At 42.4% G+C, this 25187-nt stretch overlaps 1 protein-coding gene across 1 annotated transcript in view; it reads left to right on the forward strand.

Annotated features, from left to right (window-relative positions):
* Positions 1–7: 7 nt before the first annotated feature.
* Positions 8–25187, forward strand: part of EIF2B3 (eukaryotic translation initiation factor 2B, subunit 3 gamma, 58kDa) — a gene marked incomplete at its 5' end in the record, with an annotated part of 91537 nt that continues 66357 nt past the window's right edge. The window contains 3 exons of the mRNA XM_010157794.1: positions 8–95; positions 2708–2847; positions 21369–21528. Of these exons, the coding sequence (XP_010156096.1) occupies positions 8–95; positions 2708–2847; positions 21369–21528 (388 nt within the window). The remainder of the gene's footprint in view (positions 96–2707; positions 2848–21368; positions 21529–25187) is intronic.

Below are 25187 nucleotides of genomic sequence, written 5' to 3' on the forward strand. Positions count from 1 at the left end.
CCTGACCTCCAGCATCCCCAAGCCGCTGCTCCCGGTAGGCAACCGGCCCCTGCTCTGGTACCCGCTGAACCTCCTGGAGCGTGCCGGCTTCGAAGGTGAGGCACGACGGCGGCTTGGGCTGCAGGTGGAGACGACGTGCTTACCCGGGTCTCTTCACGCTTCCCGTAGCCACCTCTGCCCCTCCTGTTTGTTGTCCCCTCTTGTTACAATGTGCTGTTGCAGGTGCCCCGTTGGTCAAGGCAGTTGCTTTAGCTGTAGGTCTCTTCTCTGTATTGGAGCTATGCCATTGGCCTATGTCACATCCTTTCCTTACCTCTAGACCGTGCTTCCTGTGCGTGCACCCCCTTCCCCCTCTTCTCCCCTCGTCAGGACTTTTCATGTGTATATACTTTTCTCAACTTTGGTGTCTTTCTCAGTGATATTAACTGGGAATCTCTCGCTCATTTCTTTCTCTGAATTACTAATGAGAGGGGTGTGAGGAGCGTGTCAACTCTCATGGGATGTCTCATGGTTTGTTGTTTCAGTCTGGCCTGAAGTTCAGGGTTACTTACTCTGAGGCATTTAGTGTTTGTTGTTGCAGTGTGGAGCCAAATGCTGGGTTTTGGACAGAATAGGGCAGGGGGAAGTGGCAGACTTGTAATGCTCACCTGTGAGCCTTCTTTCAGAGGAGGGCTAAAATGGTATGTAGTATGTGGTGAGGTTCTTTGGTATGTTCTGGGGTTAGGGTTTTGTTCACCTTTTCGGTGGTGAACCAAATCTTCCTGTGGTATTTCTGCTACTTACAAAGCTTCTTCCTGACACTCTTCATGGCTGATTTTTCATGTTTCTATTTGTCCTTTACCATTCTGCTTCTCTGCTTCTGCTGCATGACTGTGATTATTCTATACTACATCCTGAGGATGTGGCTTTTTTCCTGACTGCTGCTTTTCTCTGTGAAGATGTGAAGATCAGCTCATGGCTATCTCCACCTCTTACACTTTCAGTGTGAAGGAACGAAAGAGCAAACTGAAGACTTCGCTTTTATTTTGTTTCATTAAGAACTTTATTCCCTTGGAATTGCTTTTTGCCTGTTTTTTGTTGAAGTCAGCTTTCTGAATATCCACTTTCATTGACTGTTCTGCCTCTTCTTTTGCTAGGATCATACTTTCATCCAGTGACATGGATATATACTTAGCTGAAAGCTTCTTTATAACCAGTCTTGTGCTTTGTGTAGCTCTTTAAAACTACTCAGAAATAGCCATTTCCACTTGATGCTCTTGACCACTAGTAGGTGGTGTTACAGTAAGCTCACTCTTCTTACATGTAGCTCTTCATCTTGCCTATTGCCTGCTAAAGTTTTGACATGCAGGGCTGTATTGCAGCTTCAGTAAGCTAGCTGCCACCTTCCTGCTCCTCTCTTGCTTCTGCCCCCTGACCAAGCTTACATTTCTGTGGCATGAATTCACTCCCTGCATCATAATTCTAAGTGTTACGGGAGTCTTTAGTTCCTCACACTTGTTTGTATTAATAACTGGGTATTTCACAGTCTGAGTCACTGCGTCCCTTGTGCCCCAACTGCAACTGCTTCATCTCCTAATAAACATTAGGAGACCTTTGTCCAGCTTGACGGATGAATGCTGAATTGTGGGGTTCTAACTTCCACCTGACGCCAGTTCCTTCTCCTTCAGTTACTTCTTTCTCCAGTTCAAGACAGTTTCAGTCCCTTTCTCTAGGTTCTTCAGACTGTTTTGAATCCAAGTTGGCATCCGGTACGGGAGTGGGCGGGGAGCCCTCCCGTACCTCTGATACCAAGCTGCCCCATGATTCTCATGTTTGCAGTTTCTTCTTCTTTTCTGTTAACGAATTCAGGATGAGTTCAGTTTTGAACAATACAGTTTTATTTTTAGGGTGAATTCATCTTGCCACAGGAGCTTCCTAGGCTGACGGCTCTATTATTTCCCATACTTTGCTGTTAAAATTCCATGTGGAATATGATGTTATGATATTGGGGTTTTCTTTGGACAGTGAGATATTTTAATTTGAGGGTCTGACTCTTGCTTTTCCTTCCAGTTCTTGAGGCCAGGGGAAAAGGTTTCTTGCTGTTTTGTTTTCTCAGTCTTGTCTTTGCACAGCTTTCGTCTCATATTCTTAATTTTGGAAAATACGCTTTTATGCCACTGTCAATATCCTTCAAATATGCGTTCACCTTTTTTCTTTTGTAGATGGGATGAGTCTGTTCCTCACGTATTACTTCACTTCCTTGACAAGCTGGTGCTGGGATATAGTCTAACAATTACACTGTAATACTGTGGTTGGTGATGTTGTCCACAGAGGCTTCAACAGGATCAGGGAGGGCAAATGATAAAGCTCTGAACTGTTGGTGACATTAATGTAGAGTCTCATTGGTCTGTTTGAGGTCACTTACTAACAACAGAAGACATTTCTGTTCTGTTCTGCTATACTTGTGTCCCTCGCATGTATCCCTTTCAATGACAACCCTCCGCCTACACAGAGCAGGGGAGATTGTTTTTGCATTCATTAGGAGTTACCGTCTTCAAAAGTGAACTTTGCCAAAAGAGCTACGTTCATGGGAGAAGCCCATTATGTTACTCAAGGCTTTTGACAGTTTCATTAGGCTTCGTAAATAAAAAGTGAGTGTGTCCTATTTGTGATGAAAATTTTTTTTTTTTTTTTCCGCTTGATCTCATCCCACTTTTCTCTGTCCTAGAGGTCATTGTGATTACAAGGAAGGAAATCCAAAAGATGTTAAACTTGGACACAAAAATGAAGCTGGATTTTGTGTGCATCAGTGACAACATGGACATGGGTACAGCAGATTCACTGAGACACATTCACCAGAAAATTAAGGTATTATTGTCTTTTATCAAACTTGAGTGTAAGACTTCTGTTTATAATAACTTTTTTTTTTTCATTGCTCTTTGAGAGCTGTCCTACATAGTGATATTGAGAGTAACAGAATTTCCTCATCTTCAGAAGAGCTGAATTTTGTGTGGATCACCTCACGGGGGAACTCAAACAAAGACTCTAAATGGCTAGAATTGACAGCAAGGAAGGCTGGAGCAGATCCAGGATGGGCTCTGGCTGCTTCTTAGTGTCAGCTTTCTGGCAGGTTAATTAGAAGGCTGCATTTGTTTGTGGAGTTTTTGACATGATGTGTGATAGCAGAGTGCTTGGGGAAGTAGTTCCGCACAAGCGTTCGTTCTCGGCTTCGCTTAGCAATACGCTGATACGTAAGGGAGCTTATTTCCAGCTGTTGGACCTGCCACAGGCTTGCCTACACTGTTAGGCAGGTGACTGGCTCTGTGCTTCAGTTTTCTGCTTTCCCTCTGCTTTTGCTGGCTTGGTCATATGGTAAGCTCTTCCATAAACAGTGCCCAAATGTGTTAAAGGGCTGCTGTTCTAATAAAATGCAGAATTTTAATTTCCAGCCACACAATTAAAACACTCCCATGTAGGGCAGCAGTGCTGTTCAGAGCTCCTAACCGCGCTCTGCGATGGAATTTTATTTCTGTAGTGGTTGTATACTTAATCTTTCCAATTTGTTCCCTGTCTGTTTAGGCCATCTTAGCCAAATTGGCAGTTTAAATGAAGGTTGCAACAGAACATCAATGGACTCTCTAAGTCCTGAGGTGTCTTTTTGTCTTCAGGCTCTTTTTGAAGGTAATAAACTGCAGTGTAACAGGCTGTATACTCCAAGAGAAGGACTCCAGTTGAGACAGGATGAAAATTCCAAAGGCAAATACGGGTGTCTGGGTGGCACAGCAAGAGAGATTCTGCAAGGGGTTAATGCACAGACTAGAATAATTTAGAGGGTGAAGAGAAGATATAAAGAGGAAAAGCAAAATAGGCAAAATCATATGAACCTCACTGCGTGTTTCTGTCACATGGAGAATCGCACTGTGCCATAACACAGTGTAGCGGTACTTTTTGAATACGTACATGCTTAAGGAAATCTCTTTGCACTGGGAGTTGTGACCCTGGCCTTACAGCTCTATTGCCTGATCAGAGCGCTCAGTCCGTCTGTCTGGGTGTCCCTCTTTTTGCTAACCCAGGCACGTTTGCTGACGGGGAGGCCTAGGAGACAACAGTAAAGCGTGTGGGGGTAAGAAAATAGACCCTGTCTTCAGAGGCAGCGGTGTTGAACTTCTGTTTATTTTTCAGGAAAAAGGCTTAGAGAAGATAGGAGGTAGGCTTAAAACACAGTTTTTCTCCAGTCAAGTCCTGTGTGCGAGCGCCAGCAACTGCTTCTGCCCTTTCTATTCCACGTCTTGCTTGTCTGGCTGGAGAGGACAAAGTGGTCTCTTATTGGAAATAAGCTTGTCCTGTGTTCTCGAGCAGGTCGCTGCGCTGTGTATTTTGGAGTCGTTCCGCTAGTAAATGCATACCACTGGTACACCTCTTAGAGGGCACACCCTCTCCTGTGTGATATAGGTGAGAGAACTACACAGCAGAGGTAGCTGAAAAGCTGCTGTATGTTGGCCGTGTCTGCGGTGTAGCGGGAGGGGGATCGAGCTGAAGAATGAGTTTCCCTGGTGAAAACGACTGCTGCTTGTGGCCATAGTTTGCTGGCAGGCTTTTTGCAACCCATGCCAAAAGCCTGATGAGGAGTTTAAACTGGTTGCTGAAACTTATTTGTTGCAAATTGAGTTAATTGCCCACAGACAGAAGAGCAAGTATGCTCAATAAAAACGTGGTACCATGGCACCGTATAGACACCTTGCCTGTGTGCAATGCAAGTGACGTGGAGTAAAGCCAAGCTTATAAATGCACTGTAAGAAATATGTCTAAGGCTAGTTGAGCTGCTGGTCACAAATTCTGACATCTCCACAAATGCTGGGTCACTCTAAAGCATAAAACCCGACCACTTGCTGCCTTGTCTAGCGTTTGACTGAGGCAGTTCGCCAGCTGCAGCGTTGCTGCTTGTTGTGCCTGCAGTTGCAGGCCTTTTTGATGTGTTGCACCTTGGTTAATGAAGCTTGATGCTTTAAAGGTCAGATGTGGAGATTAAAGAATTTCATTCAGTAGTAGCATGAGAATACATATGTGCAAAGCCTGCAAGGGCTGAGGGAAGGTAGTTTGTGTTGTTTTATCGCTTTGGGGGCAGGTAAGACTGACTGTCTTGGTTCACAGTAACAAGCAACTGACTACACCAGTTTTACGCTTTCCTGGTTGTTCAGAAATTCAAGAGAGCAAAGGAAGCCTGTTCAAGTTTTGTTTGCTGTTCACCCCCTCTACACACAAAGGATTTTTTTGACATCTTTATTTCAAGAGTTGATACAGTACATGCGTGATCTTTGCTCTATTGGAACTCTTCCTGATATTTTTGGCTGTCTCAGCCTGCACCTGATTGACAAGGTAGCAATTTCATTAAAATTTTTATGTTCATTACAGGTCTGAATGTATCCTTTTTCTTGGATCCTTCACACAATAAAGATGATACGCTAAAATTGGTTCCTAAAAGCCCCTGCTTGAGAAGCGAGGAGCAATAGCGAATGTGGTCCCATTAGTTCCATTTTCTGGGTTCCTAGGCCTGGGTGTCAGTCTGGCCTGTTCTTTACCTGTAGTTCTTTAGTTGACTTGTGTGGTGTTTTTTTTAAAAATTTATTTAAACGTTTAATTCTGGGGTCTGAATAGCTAACACCATTAACCAGTTTGTCTTCACAACTATCATGGAGAACTGAGGCTTAACGAGATGAAGTAGTTTACCTATCATTGAAGAGATTCATAACTACTGGAAGCTGAACATCTATCTCGAATCTTACGGTTTCATGCGTAAGATCATCCTTCTATACTGTGTGCATATAGCACACTCCATTTCTCCACCTTGAAAAAGCCAGCGGGATAGGATCGAACACCCGTTAAAGCAGTTTTAAATGGAAACTGCCAAAATAGAAACTTCAGTAGAGCTGCAGTCCAATTTCTGAAACGTGAGTGTTGTGGGTTTTGAAGTGTGTGCTAGATTATGACTTTCAGAAGGACCTCCATTTAGGAATGTGTTGCTCTAAATAAAAGTAACTGAAGAATCGTTTTGCAGTGTATGAAGTAGAAACTGATAGGGATTTTTTTTTTAACCTGTGTTCATATTATTTTTTGATTGAATAATATAACACGTCAATGTTTTGCACCAAGTTTAGCACTTAAAATGATGTCAGAAAGCAGGTATAGGAATTACTTGTTTGTTTCTTAAAGGTTTTGTTTTATACAGGGATAGGAAAACAATTTGTGTAAGGATTTTGTGACAATGATCGATCAGACCCTTGAATTGCACTCCTGGGGACAATCCCAGCATTTCACTGGAATGCTGTTGGTTTCAGGATCCTGCTCCAGGCTGTACCTTATGGCAATTTCCATGGCTGTCATTTTAATGTCCAGTCTTCGGGGTTTGATAAACTTCTAATATCACTGTCAGTTTTATTCTTTTGGTCCTTTAAGTTCCTTGTTTTCTGCTCATCTTTTGCCGGGCTGATAATGAGCGGTTTTCAATATATGGAAATGGAAGCGAAGCTGCAAAGGCTTAATTCTTTTCTCGTTTATATCTAGGTGTGGAAGTGGTAGAACATAGACTCTGTAGACTCTCAGTTGATGGTATAATAATGCTTTTGTTGAAACTGCAGCTTTACCACCATAGATAGGGGTGTTTACAGGTCTCTCACCCTGTGATCTAGCCTAAACAGAGAAACAAGCAGCCTTCGGTGCCTCTGGGTTTGGAGTGATGACATTCCCTGGTCGTGAAGAGTGAAGACAGCTCCCCTATTCCAGATGGGGCCTTGGCAAGAGGATGGTATATAGAGGAATGTAACACATTTTGGAAGATGGCAGTCTGCTTCTGGAGCCCAGTAAATCCATTACAGGAACATCAATTTTATTTATTTTAAATGCCTTCTGGCTTCAATTTTCTTTCAGTTGTTCACATTGCAATTATACCAGAGTAATTCTGAAGTGGAAACTGCAGTATTTTTTGAGTTATTGCCTTACCTGCAGCATGAAAGTGAGACAGGTCCAGCAAGACTGTCAGGACACAAAAAAAGGCACTACCATGGATTTCTTTGCCTGTGTGCCTGTCAGCTTAAAAAAAGCTGTGCAGAGCAGTGGAAAAAAACCTTTCACTAAATCTCATGGAAACAACAAAGAGCTGTGATAAACTGAGCAACTCTGATGCATTGTAACAAGCAATGAATCAAGCAGTTATCTCCTTAGGTTACAAATCTGCTAAAGCAGTGCTCTCGCGCTATTTACTCAATCCGGTATCTTTATGTTGAACTTTTAAAATACTGCTGTATGCTCACGTCTGTTTCCAAGAATCCTTGTCAATAATTACTTTGAAACTTCAGAAAATTATTTTTATAGTTTAAATAACAAAGTCAGCTCTCTCTAAATCTGTAATAGGGTAAATATCACCTCATCCAATGTATGTTAAAAGCAGACTGTGAGCTCTTTAGGGCAGAATCTATGCTTTCCTTTGTCTCTGAAGGGCATATGTTTCAGTCTCCTGCTTTGGTTGGAGCCATGTTGCTATTGTCTTAATCTTTCATTTGCATTAAAGAATATTCTTGACCTGTCAGGGAGTGCTTGAAATAATTAAAAAAAAATAGTTAGCATAGGTGTAAAAACTCCTTTTTGTATGAAATGTAAATCAAACTCTCTCCTCCATGAAATGTCGTTTTCCACATCCATTTTTTTTTCCAGTTGCTTTTTGGTTCTACTCTCAAGATCTTTCTGGCTTCATCAGTCATTTAGGCTGTTATTGGTCACTGTTTCATTCTTCACAGGCGTGGGAGACACATACCCTTTGCATACTTTGGTAAGGAACCTGTAGAATTTGTAAGGGGCGGGGGGAGAAATAATTTATTTTCTTAAGAGAGTTCGATTTTCTAAAGGGTAAAGTTTCATTAGGGACAAATGAGCAAACAATATCAGTGTAAAGATGGCTTAATCTAGGGCATGGTCAAGTGAATCCCTGGGTATGAACAACTGAATACTTCTTCCGTAGGTGATGAGAGAACACTGAACTTGCTTTGGATTTGTCTTTAATTTTCCTCACATGTGGTGCTTCAAAATTAAGAGGCTTTTAAATGAGAGCAGTGTTTGCCATTTTTAGTAAAACGGCATGTTCAGCACACTGCTGTCAACTAAGGATGATGTTACAGGTGTGACAGCAGGTGCAATGGTGTAATTTGATAACTTCCTTGTTCCTGTTTCTATTTATTTTTATTTAGCATCCCAAGCTTGCCAGCTGCCAGGAGCAGTGTGGAAGGGGGTCTCTGTAAGATGTGTGGGCTTTCTCTTTTTAAAATCATGTATAATTGCTTTCTCCTCAATGACCATCACCAGTCTTTGTTTTTGGTTTTCATTGGTAAGCAGCACTGGCAGGAGCATTCAAATGAGTTTAGTCTGAATAACAGGGAAATCGGTGAGAGTCTTGACCGATTTGGTGGTGATTCTGATGCTTTCTAGCAAGAGAAGAGATGCGAGTGCTGTCTGCTGCATGTGGTAGGAGATAAGGCAGTTTTGGTTTGTATACAGCTTGTCTTTCAGTGGCGACTTTTTATTTTTCTCCATAATTGTGGGCAGTAGACTGTCTATTAAAAGTTAACTTGGCGTGTCTTGAAATTTTACATAATGAAATCCCCTCACTCACTTAGGGAAGCTTTTCCTCTGCGGCTGCTGTTAGTGGACACATTCTCAAGTCATAATGTGAAGTCTTCTGGTATGTCCACGGGGGCTTTTTAGTGGGGTTATTCCCTCCAGTATGTTGTGACATCTTCAGTCCAGATTTATGTCTTCATTTATTCGATTTCTACTACCATTCTTAAAGGCTTTCTCTTGCAGACCTCCTTTGGATGATTCACAGGACCAGTATGCAAAATAGATGTGCCATGACCTGCCGTGTTGTAGCACAGTAATAGTGTCAAGACTTTGGTTGACAACACAGAGCTCATGATCTTGGAGATGAGTGACAAGAAATTGTAATAGGAGCTAGGAGCCCAAGAGTAAATCGATGCCTCAACGTACTAGTTCAGATGGGGTGATGGTGAGCAGCCACTCGGAAGGAGGAAGGAAAGGGAAACACAAGACTAGAATGTTTCGGGTAAAGGTCTGTGGGTTTTTGTTTTGGTTTTTTGATAGAGATGAGAAAACTAATCCTATTGCTTAAAGAGAAGGGAATACTTTTTGCCTGGAGTACTGTACGGGTGTGAGAGTCACACATCAAATGCAGAACAAACGCTAAAAAAGGAGAAGATATTCAGAGAGGAATATATTTGGGTTTAAATTTGCTATGAGAAAACATAGACTGAAAATTACAGAAAGGTTTTAATCAGAACAGAATAGGATTGTGAAACAGTCTTCCAGAAGGAGTAATCAAGACAAAAATCCCCTGACTTTATACTGGAGGGAGAAGCTGGTTTTTGTTGTCTGTTTTTTGTTTGTTGGGGTTTTGTTTGGGGTTTTGTTTCTGGTTGGGTTGGGTTTTTTTTAATTAAGCAATGTGATACCTGGAATGGCAGGAGGCTAAACTCTGACTCAGGAAACATCTTTGAGAACTGTGTTTCTGTGACCTTCTGCTTGTACCATTCATCAAGCTGCTGCAGACCTTTTTCTGGGTTGTAGATTATTGTTGATGGGGGAAAAAAAAGTGGGGGACGTCACTTCAGTTTACAAATGAATTCCTCTGAAATTTAAGCGTCTCTTATATCTGACCATTTTTTTTCTTGTGTGAAATTTTACTGGACCCACGCAGCTGCTGCCTGGCACCACCTCCCAGGCTGGGGCCCCTCCAGGCAGCAGGTTGAGAAACCTGGTTAAGTCATGAATCTGCATTTCGGGCTGAAGCAGGAGGTGGATTGGGTGTGCCTGGATCAAGCATTTGTCTTCACCAAGTCTATATTATTTTCATCTTCTGTTAAGCATTTCTCTCCCTTGTGTCACTCAACTACACTCCAGCCAGTGATTAAGATGTGGCGTTCCAGCAGAGTAACAGCAATGGAACAATTTCACATTTTCCTTCCTTGATGAGCCCTTAGTTGTGTTAATGGAAGCCCTGACTAATACGGTGTGAATTAATCAGCACATCTTCTGTTGCTATCAGTGGTGAGTGCTTGCATGTGAAATGTTTCATCTCAGGTGGTCCACCTGGCTTTCTCAGTTTGAAAAAAGTAAGATTTGAAAGTAATACAGCTCTTAAAAAGCAAAGCAAAACAAACCCTAAAAAGCTACCAAAAAGAAGAAAAACCAACTTTCTTTGAACAAATAAACAAAGGCTGAAACTCCAGATTCTCTTGGTATGTGCATCTTTGGGAGCCATGTTGTGGAAAGTGTGATGTCACGGTGGTGGTCTGTATGCTGCTGAGGGTCACTGATCCGTGGAGTCTTGGCCGGCATGGCTAAGCGCTTCGCTTCCTCTGTTGAAAAATCTCCTTTCCAAACACATGATGTAAGTAAGCTTGCTGTAACGGCTGGAAAGTGGAATCTGAATACTTTTGGTACAACTGAGCAGAGTTTGGTGAGCATGGAAAGAAAAACTCACTCCCCATAATATATAGTTATGTATTTTTTTTGTACTGTCAGTGGAAATAAAAAAACCCAAATGAAATTCATTTGTAAGAAACGAGGTCTCTCTGAGCAAGACTTCACTAAATATTCTCTTCATCTGTTTTGAAATAGTGAAAAACAACATCATTTTTTTTTCCAGCAGACCTGACAGAAAATAACTGTTTACCTGAGTGTCTAAAACGCAAATAAAAGCTGCTGTGTTGGTGTGGGATTTTTATTCTGCCTTTCACAGTGTTGTTAGCACAGCATAGGAAAAGCAGATGTATCAGGTGGCCGCTCGCAGGGTATGTGACATCTTGTTTCCTGCTCTGCCTCCGGAAGCTGCCACTGTTGAGGCACCAGGCAAAATTAATTGCTGATTCCGTGCTCGAGTTCCATTCCCAAAGCACAGCTGATTGTGTCCGTAGAAAGCAGCTATGCTGGCAGGTGCTCAGACTGGCAATGTTGCTGGGGGGAATGATCGAGCACTGCCTGACTTTGGGCTTGATGAGTGTGTTCAGGACTCTGTTCTGATCTTTATTCTTCCCGGCAGGGTACGAGTTAGAGAATTCAACGGTTGTTGGTTGGTGGTGTTTTTTGGTTGGTCGGTTTTGGGTTTTTGGGGGTTTGGTTTTGTTTTAAAGTTACTCAGCTTAAGAAGAATGTAGCTAATAAACAAATTACTTTGCTGCCAGGGTTTGCTACCTATCAAGGTTAAACACCAGAACTTTGAGGCAATTAGGTCTCGAGGTCAGGATCAAGAGTGGTTATTAGGGCGTTTGCTGTTCGGCACGTTGTCGGCTGAAGAAGATGCCTTCCACTCTCCATTGCAGGCAAAGCCTCAGGTGCTTTGCAAGAGGAGTCGTTGACAGCCTGGAGATTCCTGTCAGTTTTAATTGTTGCATCTCCCACTGCACGTCCCTATCCTTTTCATGCTCCTGGCAACTTGAGGCCTTTGCGCATTACGTTAACCAATACCTCCTGTTTCCACGTGGAAGTTAACTGCCAGCGTTTCTCCTCTATTACAGTATGTTTTCATGTAGACCCTGTGTGGTTTCTGGTGAATGACACAAATTCAACCTGTGCTCGTTGCAGACATAGTAAGCTCTTTGCAAGTGAATAGCTGAAATAATTTGTTTAAAAGCATCCTGGTGAAAATCTTTCCCTGTTTATATGAGCTACTACTAGTTGTCATTTTGGGGTAGTAAATGGAAGTTAGTGTTAATTTTCCCTACTTGAAGCGTATACAGTCATCCTGTGTGAATAACTTACTGTGCTCTGTGTTGAGGGAACATAAAGCTTTAGTAAAGGTAGTCTCAAAACCCATTTTTTAACCACACTTTCATGGAGGCACGAAGGCAGTGCCTCCATGAGTTCAACTCTTCTAAAGAAGAGTTTAAATTCCTTTACTATCAGATCATTTTATCAGGCATAGGAAGCCTTTTACATTCTGAAGCCAAACCTCAAGTTTATAGTTTTCAAAAGTCATTCTGTGATGAATGTTCAGAGGAAAGTCTGTGTGAAATGAATTTTTGCATATTTCTTACTCTCTCAAGGAGAGAGTAGGATTTAAAGAGTGGGGGGGAAAAGTTGGTCAGTGTCCTCCAGCTGCCATTTGGCCTTGGTGCCGTCAGTGGAGACGGCAAAGCCTTGTGCCACGTACAAGCCTTGAAGACAGAGCTGTTGCCCATGGCTGGGTGAGGGTGTGAAGGCATGGCTGATGTCTGTGCCACCCTGCACTCCACGGAGCAGGAGTCGTGTAGGGCTTGTCTGTGCGGGTAGGTCTTGTCTGTGTACCTCAGGGATGTCCTTGTTTGGAATGTTACGTCACCATCTGGTCTGATGTTTTAATGATTTTTTCAATTTAAATTGTGACTTCCAATGGCCTTGATGTTTCCTCATGAGGTTCAAGGCCTCTCTGCTTTCCAGTAGGGTGATACCTGGGAGGCGGCATTCCCAGCCTATTTGTACATTTCTCTGGAATAACATTCCTTCCTTGCTGTCCCCAGCCTTTTCACTTTGTGTGTAGCCTGCAGGATTTCTACTTGTCTGTTTTCTCCATGTTTGGCTCTCAACAGCCCTTCCCTCAGAGGAGGTTGGGACTTTACATGGCAATTGTGAGTTGACTAGTACCCTGTTGCAGGTGGTATTCCTCAGTGAGTGTTCACTCCTTGAAAGAGAAGATGGATTTTAGATCAAACACAATTTCATGTGTTAACCTAAGTTCATAGTTTCAGTTACTGGGTGGCGTGGGAGGGAGTAGATGCCAGCCCATGGAGTTACTGTGCTAGAGAGGGTTTTTACTTGTGTCTGTGCTTGCAGCCTGGTACAGCGGTGTAACATTGATTGTGGGAAGGTGGTGCTGTGGAAAGCACGGGTTATCCCAGAGGCTGCCACTTTGCTCAGCACTGGTTTGCTGTCACTGGTTAATTTGGTGAAAGCCATGGTGAAGAACAGTGGATTTCTAGGATGCCTGGAACCCACAACATCAGAAGGATATAGCCTGATTGGAGTGAGTCCAGAGGAGGCCACGAAGATGCTCAGGGGGCTGGAGCACCTCTGCTATGGGGACAGACTGAGAGAGTTGGGCTTGTTCAGTCGGGAGAAGAGAAGGCCCCAGGGAGACCTTACAGCACCTTCCAGTACCTGAAGGGGCTACAAGGAAGCTGGGGGGGACTTTTTGCAAGGGTTTGTAATGACAGGACAAGGGGTAACGGGTTTAAATTGAAAGTGGGGAGGTTTAGATTGGATATCAGGAAGTTCTTCCTGGAGAGGGTGGGGAGGCCCTGGAACAGGTTGCCCAGAGAAGCTGTGGATGCCCCATCCCTGGAAGTGTTCAAGGCCAGGCTGGATGAGGCTTGGAGCAACCTGGTCTAGTGGAAGGTGTCGCTGCCCATGGCAGGGGGGTTGGAACTAGATGATCTTTAAGGTCCCTTCCAACCCAAACCATTCTACGATTCTATGATTTAATTCTGCATTTTTGTCATGTTGCGTTAACTGAAGAACCCATGTAGGTTATAGATGTCGGTTTTCTTTGGTTCTGTGCTGAAAAGAGAAAAGCAGCTGTGTATACAAGCTTGCTTGAAGCAAATTTAGGCATTATTCTGTCGTCTAAAGTCTGTTAGCTCCTTTGGGAAGATGGTGACAATTCTGGATGTAGACTAATAGTGCTGGAAAAAGCAGTGGAGGTCTTGAAGTTTTCATAACACGTTTCTTACACCACCAGTTGCTGCAAACCAACTATCACTGGAAGGATTTGTGAGGTGCTAGAGGAGAGAATGGCATCACATGGAGGGTAGTCTAGGAGTCTTCAGTTCAAAGCAGCACTTTTATTGCAAGATAACATGGATTGTTTTTTATGGGGAAAACCCCACTTGAACAAAGCTAATCGGGTTTTACGCGTGCGGGCAGTCGGTTCAGTGCAGATGAGTATAACGTGTCAAGGCCGTTGAGCTGTGCTTCAGTGGCTGGTTCTGTTGAGCCCGTGCTCTGTGGAGCAGATCAGTGTTTGGGGTTTCTGTTGAAGCGGAGCTGAAGCTGGGGTTTGTGTAATGACTTGGTTTGACCTTGGAAAGAGTTTCACGCCAGTTTTTTTTTAATTGAAGATCATGCTGATACTAGCTGCAGGATGGCAGAACAGTTCCCAAGGACACGTGAGGTATATGTCTTGGTTTTCATTTATAGTTTGGTGTGAGACTGCAAGGAACCATTATGATCCTCTGGGCTGTAAGGCAATTTGCACAGAGTAATTACGGCTTTGTTAGCCCCAAAACTTATGGATGACTTAGTGAATGTGTTTCTGAAAGATAGCAAGTCTTTATTCATACATTCTAGTAGATAAAGACTCTGTTGTATCCTTTGGTATTTTATTCCAGATGATGTTTATTTTCCTTCTTAAAACACTTTACCTTTTATTTCGACATGGAACACTCATTTCTAGCCACTAAATCCAGTCATGCCTGCTCTTTGTTGTGTTGCTGAGAGATCTTCTGCTGTTAAGGTAATTGTGGGCTGTGGGCAAAGGCCTTCTTTTCAATAAGTTGAGCCGGTTGAGCTCCATTAGGACTACTTTTTATTATTATTGTTTGTATGACTACAGCACCTGACTGCCTAAGGCTCTGCTTACATTAAGTGTTAAGCCTGGGCTTGAGCTCTGGGCTTTGGCAGCAAGCCTGCTGCGCCACTGCTGTTGAGATTGGAGCCCGACTGCGGCGTTCTCCTTTCTGTTCTGGGAGGCAGAGTCCAAGATCAGCTGCGTAGCAGGTCTGGTAGTGCTGCCGTCCAGGTAGTCCTGGAAACCTGCCTTCCAGGAATAAGAGTGACGAGGAGAGTGCCATTTGCTTCTGGAGTTCTCCTGCCTGTGAAGAAGGGATCTGGGCGTACAGTGCGTTGAGCCAGAGGAAAATTCAGCTTGCCAGGCTCACCCTCTGTGAACTGGGGAATTCAGAGCTTGGGTTATGCCGTGCTTCCCTGAGCCTTCGCACGCATGCTTCCTATGAGTGACAGCGCACACTTTCTGAATGTCTTTAAATGGGCATGCTTAGGGCCTCGACATAAACCCAGATGATGCCCGACCTTAGACAAGTGAGAGTGCCTAGCGAGACAGGATAATATGTGTCAGTGTACCAGTTCAGCACCCCAGCTTACCCATAGCCTGGTAACTGTCAGTTTTCTCTAAGTGTAGCAGATTTTTTAAATTAAAAAAAAAAGGAAAGACAGCAAAGCCTAAACCCATGTCCTTTAGGAGATGCAAGTGGGTAATAGAGCTGGCTTCCTTTACTGACGTAAGGCAGAAGTAGACTTGGTAAATGAATGGTGAGTGGAAAGGGTAGGCTATTAAAAGGAGAGTAAACAACTTGTGCTTGATGTGACAGCAAATGGAACAGGTAAAGAAGGATAATGTGGTGGGAGGAGGCAGCTGGGAAAATGATTTTTGGTGTATTGTGTGAGTAGGACAAAATTGCATTAGCCAGAACCAGAGGAGAATGTAGATTGCAAAGCTTATGTTCCAGACCAGAAGCCTTGCTGTTGTGTTGTCATATCAAGGTCCTGCTTGGAAAACATTCTTAATAAGCTTTGAACTTGTGTTCATCTCTAAACTTCTGCTTTTAGTTGCTGATAACTGTAAATTACCCGTTTCCACCTCATGTGTCAGTTTGAGCAGTAGGTAACAAGACTTCCTCCTGGGAGGAGACAGGATGCCTTCTGGGCTTGAAAATCTTTCCTGTTCCTAGCTTATATGTATGTAAATTAAAAAATATTGATTTTGGATTGTAGCTCTTGAGATACAAAGATAACCTAAAATGGTGTTTTCGTTGTACGATCCCATCTGATAGAGCGCATAGGATGAGCCATACGATGGTACCAGGGTTAGGTCTCCTCCCCAGCTTCTGGCATCTTTCTTGCAGCTTTCTTTAAGAAGATAAACAGTGATGCTGACAGGTTACGTATGTGAAGGCTTTCACATTGCCTTGAGATATCCTCACCTGATGGATTCAGGGCCATCCAAGAAATTGGAAGAGACTCCCTTGGCTCCTGCATGAGACTTTTCTGTTTTCTTTTTTTTTAAGCTTCTTTCACATTACACACTGTCTTTCAAACAGAACACCCCGATTTTATTCCATCTTTTAATGAGGAGGGGTTGCTGTTGGATTCCAGATTGAGAGACATCCTGTGCCTCCCCTGCCTTCTGCCCTTAGGAGGGTTATGAAGGTGCTGGTCTACAGCAAACCTGCTGCCGCAGGGTAGGTAAATGCTTCATGTTTGCTAACAGAGTACTAAATAGTGATTTTCTGAATCTTGCTACCAAGGAGATTACAAAAGCAGAGTGGGAATTCCCGGCCAAAGGCAGCCATTTCGGTTGGTAGCTAACAGGATCCTACAGACATCAAAAAATAAACGAGTTTCCCTGCTCCAGCTATAGCAACAGGCACAGAGCTTCAAAGAGGTCACAGGTGTGGAAACTGGAGGACTCTTAATGGAGACTGAGATAAAAAGGGATTCTCTAAAGCCTTGGATGTAAGTTTCTGATCTGAAGAGTGGTGAGTAATGCAATTGCTAAGAGGAATCTTTGGCTTTGCCTGGAGCATGCTAACAAGCAATCAGAATGCTTGCCCACAGCCCGACTGTTCTTTTCCCTTTCCACTCTTTTGAATCATGAAAGCATTACACACAAACCCCACTGTTACTGCAACATGTGGGTGAAGTTCCAGGCTATTGTGTAGAAAACTCTCAGTCTTAATTCCAGCAGTAATTATAACTTGTTCCTCTCTCCTCTGTTGTATGGTAATACCGCAGGAAGTGATGCAAAGTTCTCTGTGCGTGTGTTAGGCTGAGCACAGGAACAGAGTCTAAGCTATCTAATCTGTTGATTTTTTTATGTCTTTTCCTGTCAGAGTCTCAGATGTAATACTCTCCAATTGGAAACTTCTAGCATTTAACTTTAATGTTTTGTCTGTCTTCAGTTCTGTTAGGAGCTGGCTCTACTGCTCGTGGATATTTTACTTCTTTTCTGTTTATAATGCAATCTGACATTTGTTTTCCTCTTTCTCTTGAGGCTGATTTTGTTCAAATTAGAGATTTCCTTGCAACACATGTTTTCTCATTTTCTAGTCTGCAGTTTTTGAGGCCCTCAGCAGTTTAGGATACGAGGTCCTGCCCTTGTCTATACTTGATAGAAAAAGCATTGTGAATACCACTAAAAATTCATCGCTTGCTGCTAGCTCTCTGTGGCAACCTTGATATCTCCTGTTTCAACAGAAGGGATCCAGCAATTATTGCTGAATATAAAAGTGTTTTTAGCATTGCCTTTGTGTGCAGGGTGTGAGAAATCCAAGGCTTTTTATTTATGCTGGTATATTACACCATATAATTGCATCCATCTTTTGATCTGTGGTATGAATTAGTTCCATTGAAAACATGTTTTCTATTTTTAAATCGGTTGTCTTGAACTGAGCTCTTGAAACATTTGGTTTTTGGGTCTTGTTTTTGTGTAGATTTTCCATATTGTCCTGGGTTTCATATAATTGTTGACATGCTGGTTTTGATTTTTTTTATTTACTGGTTTTTTTCTCTTATTTTGCATAACTCTCTTTATGTTACACTGTATTTATCCAGATTGAGAGTGTAAGTTACCTCACAGTATCTGAGCATCTCACAGTTCGGGAACGTGTGATGGTGAAGTGCTGTTAGCAAGCGATAGAAATGGAGAGCAGAGATCTGGAGGCCTTCAGTGCTGTGTTTCCATACTTGACTGAATGGTCTGTGTTTGCTGATGGCTAGACTGGAAGCCCAGGGCTTCAGCTGTGGCCAGCAGGGTCAGAGAAACATCTTGAAACTTGGATCACAGGTGGGATGACCTCTGCAGGACTTGTCTCCACTGATCAGCAGCCAAGTCTAAATTCTGAATTTGGGTGAGCAAATTGCCAGTCTGAGGTTAAGTGGGATTACCAAGGCCCAGGTGGCTCTTCCAAGGAGTGTCATATTCTCCTTGACTTTTCTGTGCCTCTTGCGCTGCTCACAAAGACATGAGCTACCAGGGCTAAGGCTACTGTCCCCATAGCTGAGTAGTGCTGTGGTGGTTCCTCGTTCCCCAACCCAAAGCCATTTGCCGTTCGCTTGTATTACGCTTGCGGGTATTTCCACCTAGTCTGTGCAGAAGCTTCTGCGGTAGAGCCCTGGTCTATGACGAGGGCTCCTCTGTCATAAAAGTAGTGAACAAAATGGCACATACCAAGTTTGGCAGGGCAGGAAAATGCCAGAAATTCCAAGCATTGATTTCATGCCCCATCCGTTAGTTGGTTCTCCTGAAGACCCTTGCCTTTTCCTGTCCGGGGTTGCAATGGGAGGGGGTGAGAGTGCATTTGTGCATGCGATTTTCTTCCTTTGCCGTGGTTCTGCTTGGGGTGTGTGCTCGCTGGGGTTTTTTAATCAGTTCATGTTGATTCTTATCGGCTGTTTGTATAATAGTTTGGGGTTGATGTAATCACTGTTACATGTATTTCATTAAGAGATGTGTGTGTGTGTGTGTGTACTTAGGTCCTTGCATAATTCATGAAGTCAAGTATGTTCACATACCCCTTGTTAGCACATGAGTGCATGTAGTAAGTACGTACTTCTCGTCTTTGTATCAGTGGCTCACTGGGAGAGGTGCGCTGTATTCATTTGGCATGTATATATGTAAAAAACCCACAAGCTCAACCATTTATTTTCTTTCTTCTGCACCCACCCTAAAAACGTAAAGAAAAACACGCACTTCTGCTCGGGTTCTAGGATAGTTTATTTTTTCATTCAGCCATTAGTTTATTCGTTCAGGAGTTGTACACTGGAAAAAAAGTGCATCCATTAGACAGTGAGGGCTTTATTTATGAGGGGGGTGGTGTTTCAAAGGGGAGGTTGTCAAGTCCCAAAAGAGCCTTTCATGGTGTATTCTCAGCGTGCTTCTGAGGCCGCTGCTCTGCTCATCAGGAGGAGAGGCAGAAATGTGGGCTTTACAGAGCAACTGTGTGTTTCACTGGTCCCTGCGCTCACTGACGTTTATTTACATATTGGGAGAGTAAATGGGTAGAACAGATGGCAACCAGACATTTGGTGGTTCTGTTCCCATATGCTCCTCAGGGGTCTTGCATTCAGTTTTTGCAAAAAGCTTGTCCTATAGCGAGGAGAAAAAACCCAGGAGCCTGTTCACAACTATGAAACGCTTGTTGGGTTTTTGCTGTAGTGACAGATTAAAGCATTTAGTAAAATGTGAAATAATTACAAGGTTTGCTTTACAAGTCCAGATACTTGTTCCGTAGGATAAGTCCATTGCTGTGTCTGTCTTTGTTACTTCTTGTTTTCACCACTGGAGTGAGTGCATTTAGATTCGAAGCTGGAGATCTCTTCCTGCTACAAACTGAGTTTGAAAAGAACAGGTTTGTTTATCTGGGTCTGGGATACCTTTTGGCCTTTTGCTGCAGATACTGTAACTCAATTGTGCTCTTGTGAAAACAGAGTATCTGAACATTTTGCAGGATTTTCCAAGATGTTTAATACGTGTTTCTTCACCGTTTAGTTACGACGCGCGAGATTTACTTCCATACCAAGTTGAATATTTTTTTTCTTACTTTCTTTGCACACAGTGGAATGTTGGAGCAGGGCTGCTCCTGAGTGCTGGGCAGCTTGCTGTAGTGGTCTGACTGGCCTTTTTTTTTTCCAAATGTGTGCATGTTGGGTGTGTGTTTGGGGTTTTGTTTTTTTTTTTTTTAAAGAAGTGATAATTAAAGCACTTCTCCTGGGCAAAACCATAGTATAAAATACACATTTTTTGAAAATACGTTAAAAGGGGAGATGCAAGTCAGTTTTTGCATGTGTAAAATTCTCAACCTGCACATTGTTCCTTCCTGTAAAGCAGCCAGGTGTTTCTCAGTAAAGTGGGGAGAATTCAAATGAAAATGGAAGAGCTTGACCTTTTGCACAGCATGCTAAATCAGCAGCTCTAACAGTTTGTGACATGATGGATTCCAATGACTTATTGATAAACACGTGAGCCTGCCTAGCATTTGTAGGAGAACCTGTCAAATAATGTAAATACCAGACCTCAGTTAGTCTCACCTACAATGTGGAATCTGCTAAGGTCCGTAAAGCAAACCTTTCTATAATAAACCTTTCTGTAATAAAAGGTCAATGTTGAACCAAGTTGCTTTGAACCAAGATAGTTTTCAAAACTAAAAGTAGAATTACTGATCCTCTATGAGTTAATTGAGTCAGATTTTGCCAAGTATTTTCAAGTGCCCTTCTTATTTAATGATGTCTTTTAAAAAGATGAGACTAGGAAGCCATGTCACGCTCTGCAGAGAGGCTTACCACCGTAAATGGTAGCACAGAAAGTGCAAATGGTAAATGTCAAGAAAGAAACACTATCTTCTTGAGACACGTTTAGAAGGTTGATCATTAACAAAAAATAAAGCGGAAACTTGCTGCTTTTCTGTAGGCCACGCTGTGCAAATATTATGTTAGGATTAGTTTAAATGAAGATAATTGCCGAACTAGTAGATTTTTGGCAGTACATTCCGCGACCCATGTGAAATACAGAAAATTATTTCTAAGTAAGAGTTTTTAGCCAGACTATATTGATAGTGTGCGTGGTTAATGAAGCTGCTATGTCTCACTCAATATGTGACGATGTTTCTGTGATATATGCAGCAATTCTCTTAAATAGTTTGTAAGGCACTTTGGAATCCTTTGAGATCAAAATTAAATACAAGTCTGCTATTAAATAGGACCCAACTTCCCCCCCCTTTTTTTTTTTTGTATGGGGTATTGCTGGTTTTAGGAAATGTATTTCTAAACTGAGCCCACCATCGCAGTGTAATTACTGAGTAAATCACATCCTAGATAGCCTTGCTTTTTTTTTTCCCCCATGATAAAATAACATAGTTTAAATATCTTTTCCAGTGGTTTGTAGCCAGATGCAAAGTCAGCTAAAAAAGATTTCTTCAGAAAGATTTCTTTTCTGCATCATTATATAACTAAAAGTAGCTGCAGAATTTCATGGCAGTCTTGAAAGCCATGGCTGTGCCCCTGTTCCTTGCTTTAGGAGCAGATGATGGTCACATTCTTTATGGTCCAGAGCTGGACAAGCATTAACCAAGTAACTAATTCAGTAACAGCAGGACTCAAGAAAGGTGAACTGGTAAAAACAAGTAACTTTTTGGCAGACGTGCGTGTTTTAAGTCTAAAAGAAAAAAATGTTGCAGGTGTATTTGTTGTTGAGTCTTCAAATGCTGATCCATATGTGGTAATTTGTATCTCTGAATGTAACTCTGAAGGGTTTGGGTCTTTGTTTTTTTCTTTGACAGACTGATGTCTTGGTGTTGAGCTGCGATCTGATCACAGATGTTGACTTGTATAAAGTTGTGGATCTCTTTCGGACGCATGATGCTACTCTCTCCATGCTGATGAAGAAAACTCATGAACCCACAGAAGTGGTACCAGGGCAAAAAGGGAAAAAAAAGCCAGGTATGTAGATGGGAATACGTGTGTTTGTTTATTAATAAATTATAGAGAAACCACTGGTATGTATGATATGTTTAGTTATCAATCCCAGGGCAAAAGAAATAAAAATGTACAGATACCCTATTTTTGCTCAGATTCCCTGGTGGGGGTGTGACTAGGTTTTTTCCAGCTCAGAATTAAGTATGAGACTCATGTAATCTTGCAGGCTCTGATCCAAAGCTCACAAGAGTTAAGGGAAAAGCTCCAGGTGACTTCAGTGAGTTTTGGATGAAACCCTAAATTTTTGTTACATATGCACATTAGAACCGTTAGGTTTTTCGAGAGCACTAAGCATCAGCCAGACTATAGCTGGGAATTTTACCAGTGACTGTAGGGACCAGCGTTAGGTGGGTAGCAAATACTTCTAGAAACTCTCCCCTCCCAAGAGTACTGAATTACTCTTCTGAGATCACATCCAGGAGGCTTTTGCTAAGCAAAACTCCCACCGATTTCAAGGACTTGGTTAGATGCTTATCTTGTCCCTCTTACCATAATATCTTAGTTAGTGCCTTGTAATCTTTAATGTATCTATTCTCACAACACCGCTGTAAGGCAGGGCAGGGCTATTATCCCCGTTTTACTTATATGCTAAAAGTACTAAATACCATACTGTTGTTCCCATACCATACCTTTCATTTTCTTTTAATGGTATCTGTTAAATTGCTGAGGTTTGATTATTGCCAGCTTCGTGGGTCCTGGTCCGTGATTAAAGCTCAGAGGCATTACAGTAATACGAATAAGAAAGCGTAGCTTCAAACTGAGAGGAGTGAAGCGTGAGCCAACGGTTGGACTACGTGTGTGTCTGAAAGTGGAGGAAATGTGTTTTTAAAAGAAAGCTGCTTAGACTCTGCGTGAAAAGATTTTCTGGAGCAAAGTGTAAGGATAGGGCTGAAAGCATTTAGGATTTGGACTCTCAAACAGCTCTAAAACCCCCTGGTTTTGCAAAAGCAGTCTAAGTGATAATGACACCAAAAACATTGTCAAGAGCACTACTGCAGCCACAGAGTTGAGCATTCAGGAGTTATAAACTAATGGGTCTATGGTTAAACATCATAGAGCTGCCCAGTACGTGAGCTCTGAGCGCGCAGGGTGTGGGCGAGGAGGTCCATGAGGATAAACAAGATCATATGAAGACTCTTCATAAATGTAAACACATCAGTTTGCACATGCATTCTTAATTTGCTCGGTTTTTAATGTCTGTGTGCTTGACACTGTAGGATTCCTCTTCCCACATGACTTGTTAAAATTTCTGTATTTCTCAGGTCTTTAAAAAAACAAACCTGACAACATTAAAATTACATCATGTGGTAGTGTTTTGACACCCACAGTGTCTTTCTGGCGGGCTGGATTCTAAGGTCTCCCACTCAGAGCTTCTGCTTGAGCTGTCATGGATAGTTCTAGTAAGGTTCTGGAGAGGGACAGTACATTTTAGGGAGCACTGGACCCTCCTGCCTTTCATTCCTACTTGACTGAATGCACCCCATTGCTCTCAGTGTTGTCCTAGCTCATCCATGTCTCTTTTCCATGCTGGTTTTTTGCCCCCACCAGCTTCCATTCTTGTTCTCTTTGCTTAGTCTCCTCCTTGAAGGATCCTTGTCAAGAGTCTAGCTTCTCTCTCTCATTTATTACTCCTTTCTTTCACTACCAGTCCCATCCCTTGTTCCACTTCTGACTTCTCGTCTCCACCTGCTTCATTTACCTGCCCATAGTCACCTCTTTTTTTCTCCTCTGATTCCTGTCTCTGATCCAGTGTCCTTTCACAGCCAGTCCCAGCGTCCACCAGTTTTCAGGGACTGCTTTCTCTCCAGCCTGTCTTGCAGAGTCCTTGTTTTCATGCTTTTCTTCTCCCTCATCCTTGTGAGCTTATGAGTTTTATTTCCTGGTAAAAAACAGGTTGCAAAACCTCAACGGCTCAAGCTCTTTCTCCTGGAGCAGTCATCGTTGTGGCCATGGAGCCTCGTGGCTGGTGTGCTTTGCTTGTACCACCTGATGGTACAGAAGACCTTAGATGGCAGCTGGTCTTTGAGCAGTTCTAGGAGCTGAGGAGTTGAAACAACCTTTCCTTAAGAATAAAATACGCAGAAATTTTTGCAGCACAAATTAAAGTCCTGAAAGAGCTCATGAAACTGCGGTTTTTCAAAGATTTATAATGAGTGAGATGGAAAAAAGTGCACTCCTGATACACAGGTCAGCAGTGTTTACTGAATGTCATGCTGCTTCTCCGAAGAACTGGAATACCAGAGCTTTTCAAGGGAATGGCCGGCTAACTGTTTAAGCTTAGGCTAAACACTTTTCTTTAGCCGTAGAAGCAGACAAACTCTTTTCCAAATGCTTCTCTTAGGGCAAGCAGCTGGCATTGGGAATTTCATCCCAAACAGTTGAAATTTGATGAAGCTTATGAGCAACTGAAGACAAGCTATTAACATGGAAGATTTTCATAGTATGTGGCACTGTTAGCTCCTTCTCTAAACTGGGACACTTCCATGTTTCCATGTACTTGAACTGTGCTGTTCAAGTGTTAGCATTAAGAAATGGACCCTCAGTCCTCACGAGCCACTGGATACGTTCACAGCTTTATTTATTGTTTCACTGTTCCTACAAATGTATTCATTTTTTTAGAAGGAGCAACAAGACTGATTTTGCGTATGTCTTGGTATCTGATAGAAAGTCATCGGTTTTGGGATATTATTGAACACTCAAGAACTGTTGATGTACGGAACAGCTTTAAAATTAGCATGAATTGCAATGTTAAGCAGCTGTAAATTCTGATGGTTTCCTGAAATGCTTGATATAACTCAGCTGCAAGTTACAGGGTGAAGTTTGTTGGCTTTTGTATTTAGGGGGTCGTATATTGACAATAATCGTCTCATTGGCTTTGTGAATCGATGGGTAAGATCATTATGGCAATTAAAAAAAAAAAAATAAAGCAGAGTGCTAGTGAATGGTAGTAACCCAAATAAACAGAGGGTGAGGAATTCGAACACCCAGAATGGAGCCATGTGCTTAAAGATGACCTGCAAGGGATTGAGTGGAGAGGAGTGTCTGATCTGTGTATAAAGAAAGGCAGAAACAGTGGGGATGGTGACTCTTTCCTGCTTGTTTTTCTTGTCTTGAAAGCAGCAGGCATGTCATCACTGGTATTCCCTGTGTTTGCCAGAAGACCTCTTGGTGGTCTTGCAGGCTGCATCGTGTGAATTTTCTCCCTTTAATTGAAAGGGTGGGGATACTGAATCTTTAACAAAGGTGTCTTTTTTTTTTTTTCCTCAAGTGTCAATTAATTATGTTTGATTAAAAAGCGTTCTAGAAAATCTGACAAAAAATTATTTCTTCCCATCACTGAATTGCTCAATTTCCATTCTCTTCCTATGTCATGAGTTCTTTAGGTCGTTAAAGCCCTCAATATTGATGGGGATCTAATTTCTAAGGTAATAAATTGCAATAGCTGTGTCCAATTCTTATTTATCTATCCTGAGGAGGCAAAATCACATCCTGCATTCTATTTTTATACTTCAAATGATTTTTTTAGTTACCATCACTGCAGTTTTAACATTTTTCTGGTACTTTCGTTGCAGGAATCTTATAAACTCGTTATGTATACATTCTTCTGTTTATTTGTTCCTCGC

Source organism: Eurypyga helias, unplaced genomic scaffold, assembly GCF_000690775.1.
Source record: "Eurypyga helias isolate BGI_N326 unplaced genomic scaffold, ASM69077v1 scaffold488, whole genome shotgun sequence".
NCBI lineage: Eukaryota > Metazoa > Chordata > Aves > Eurypygiformes > Eurypygidae > Eurypyga > Eurypyga helias.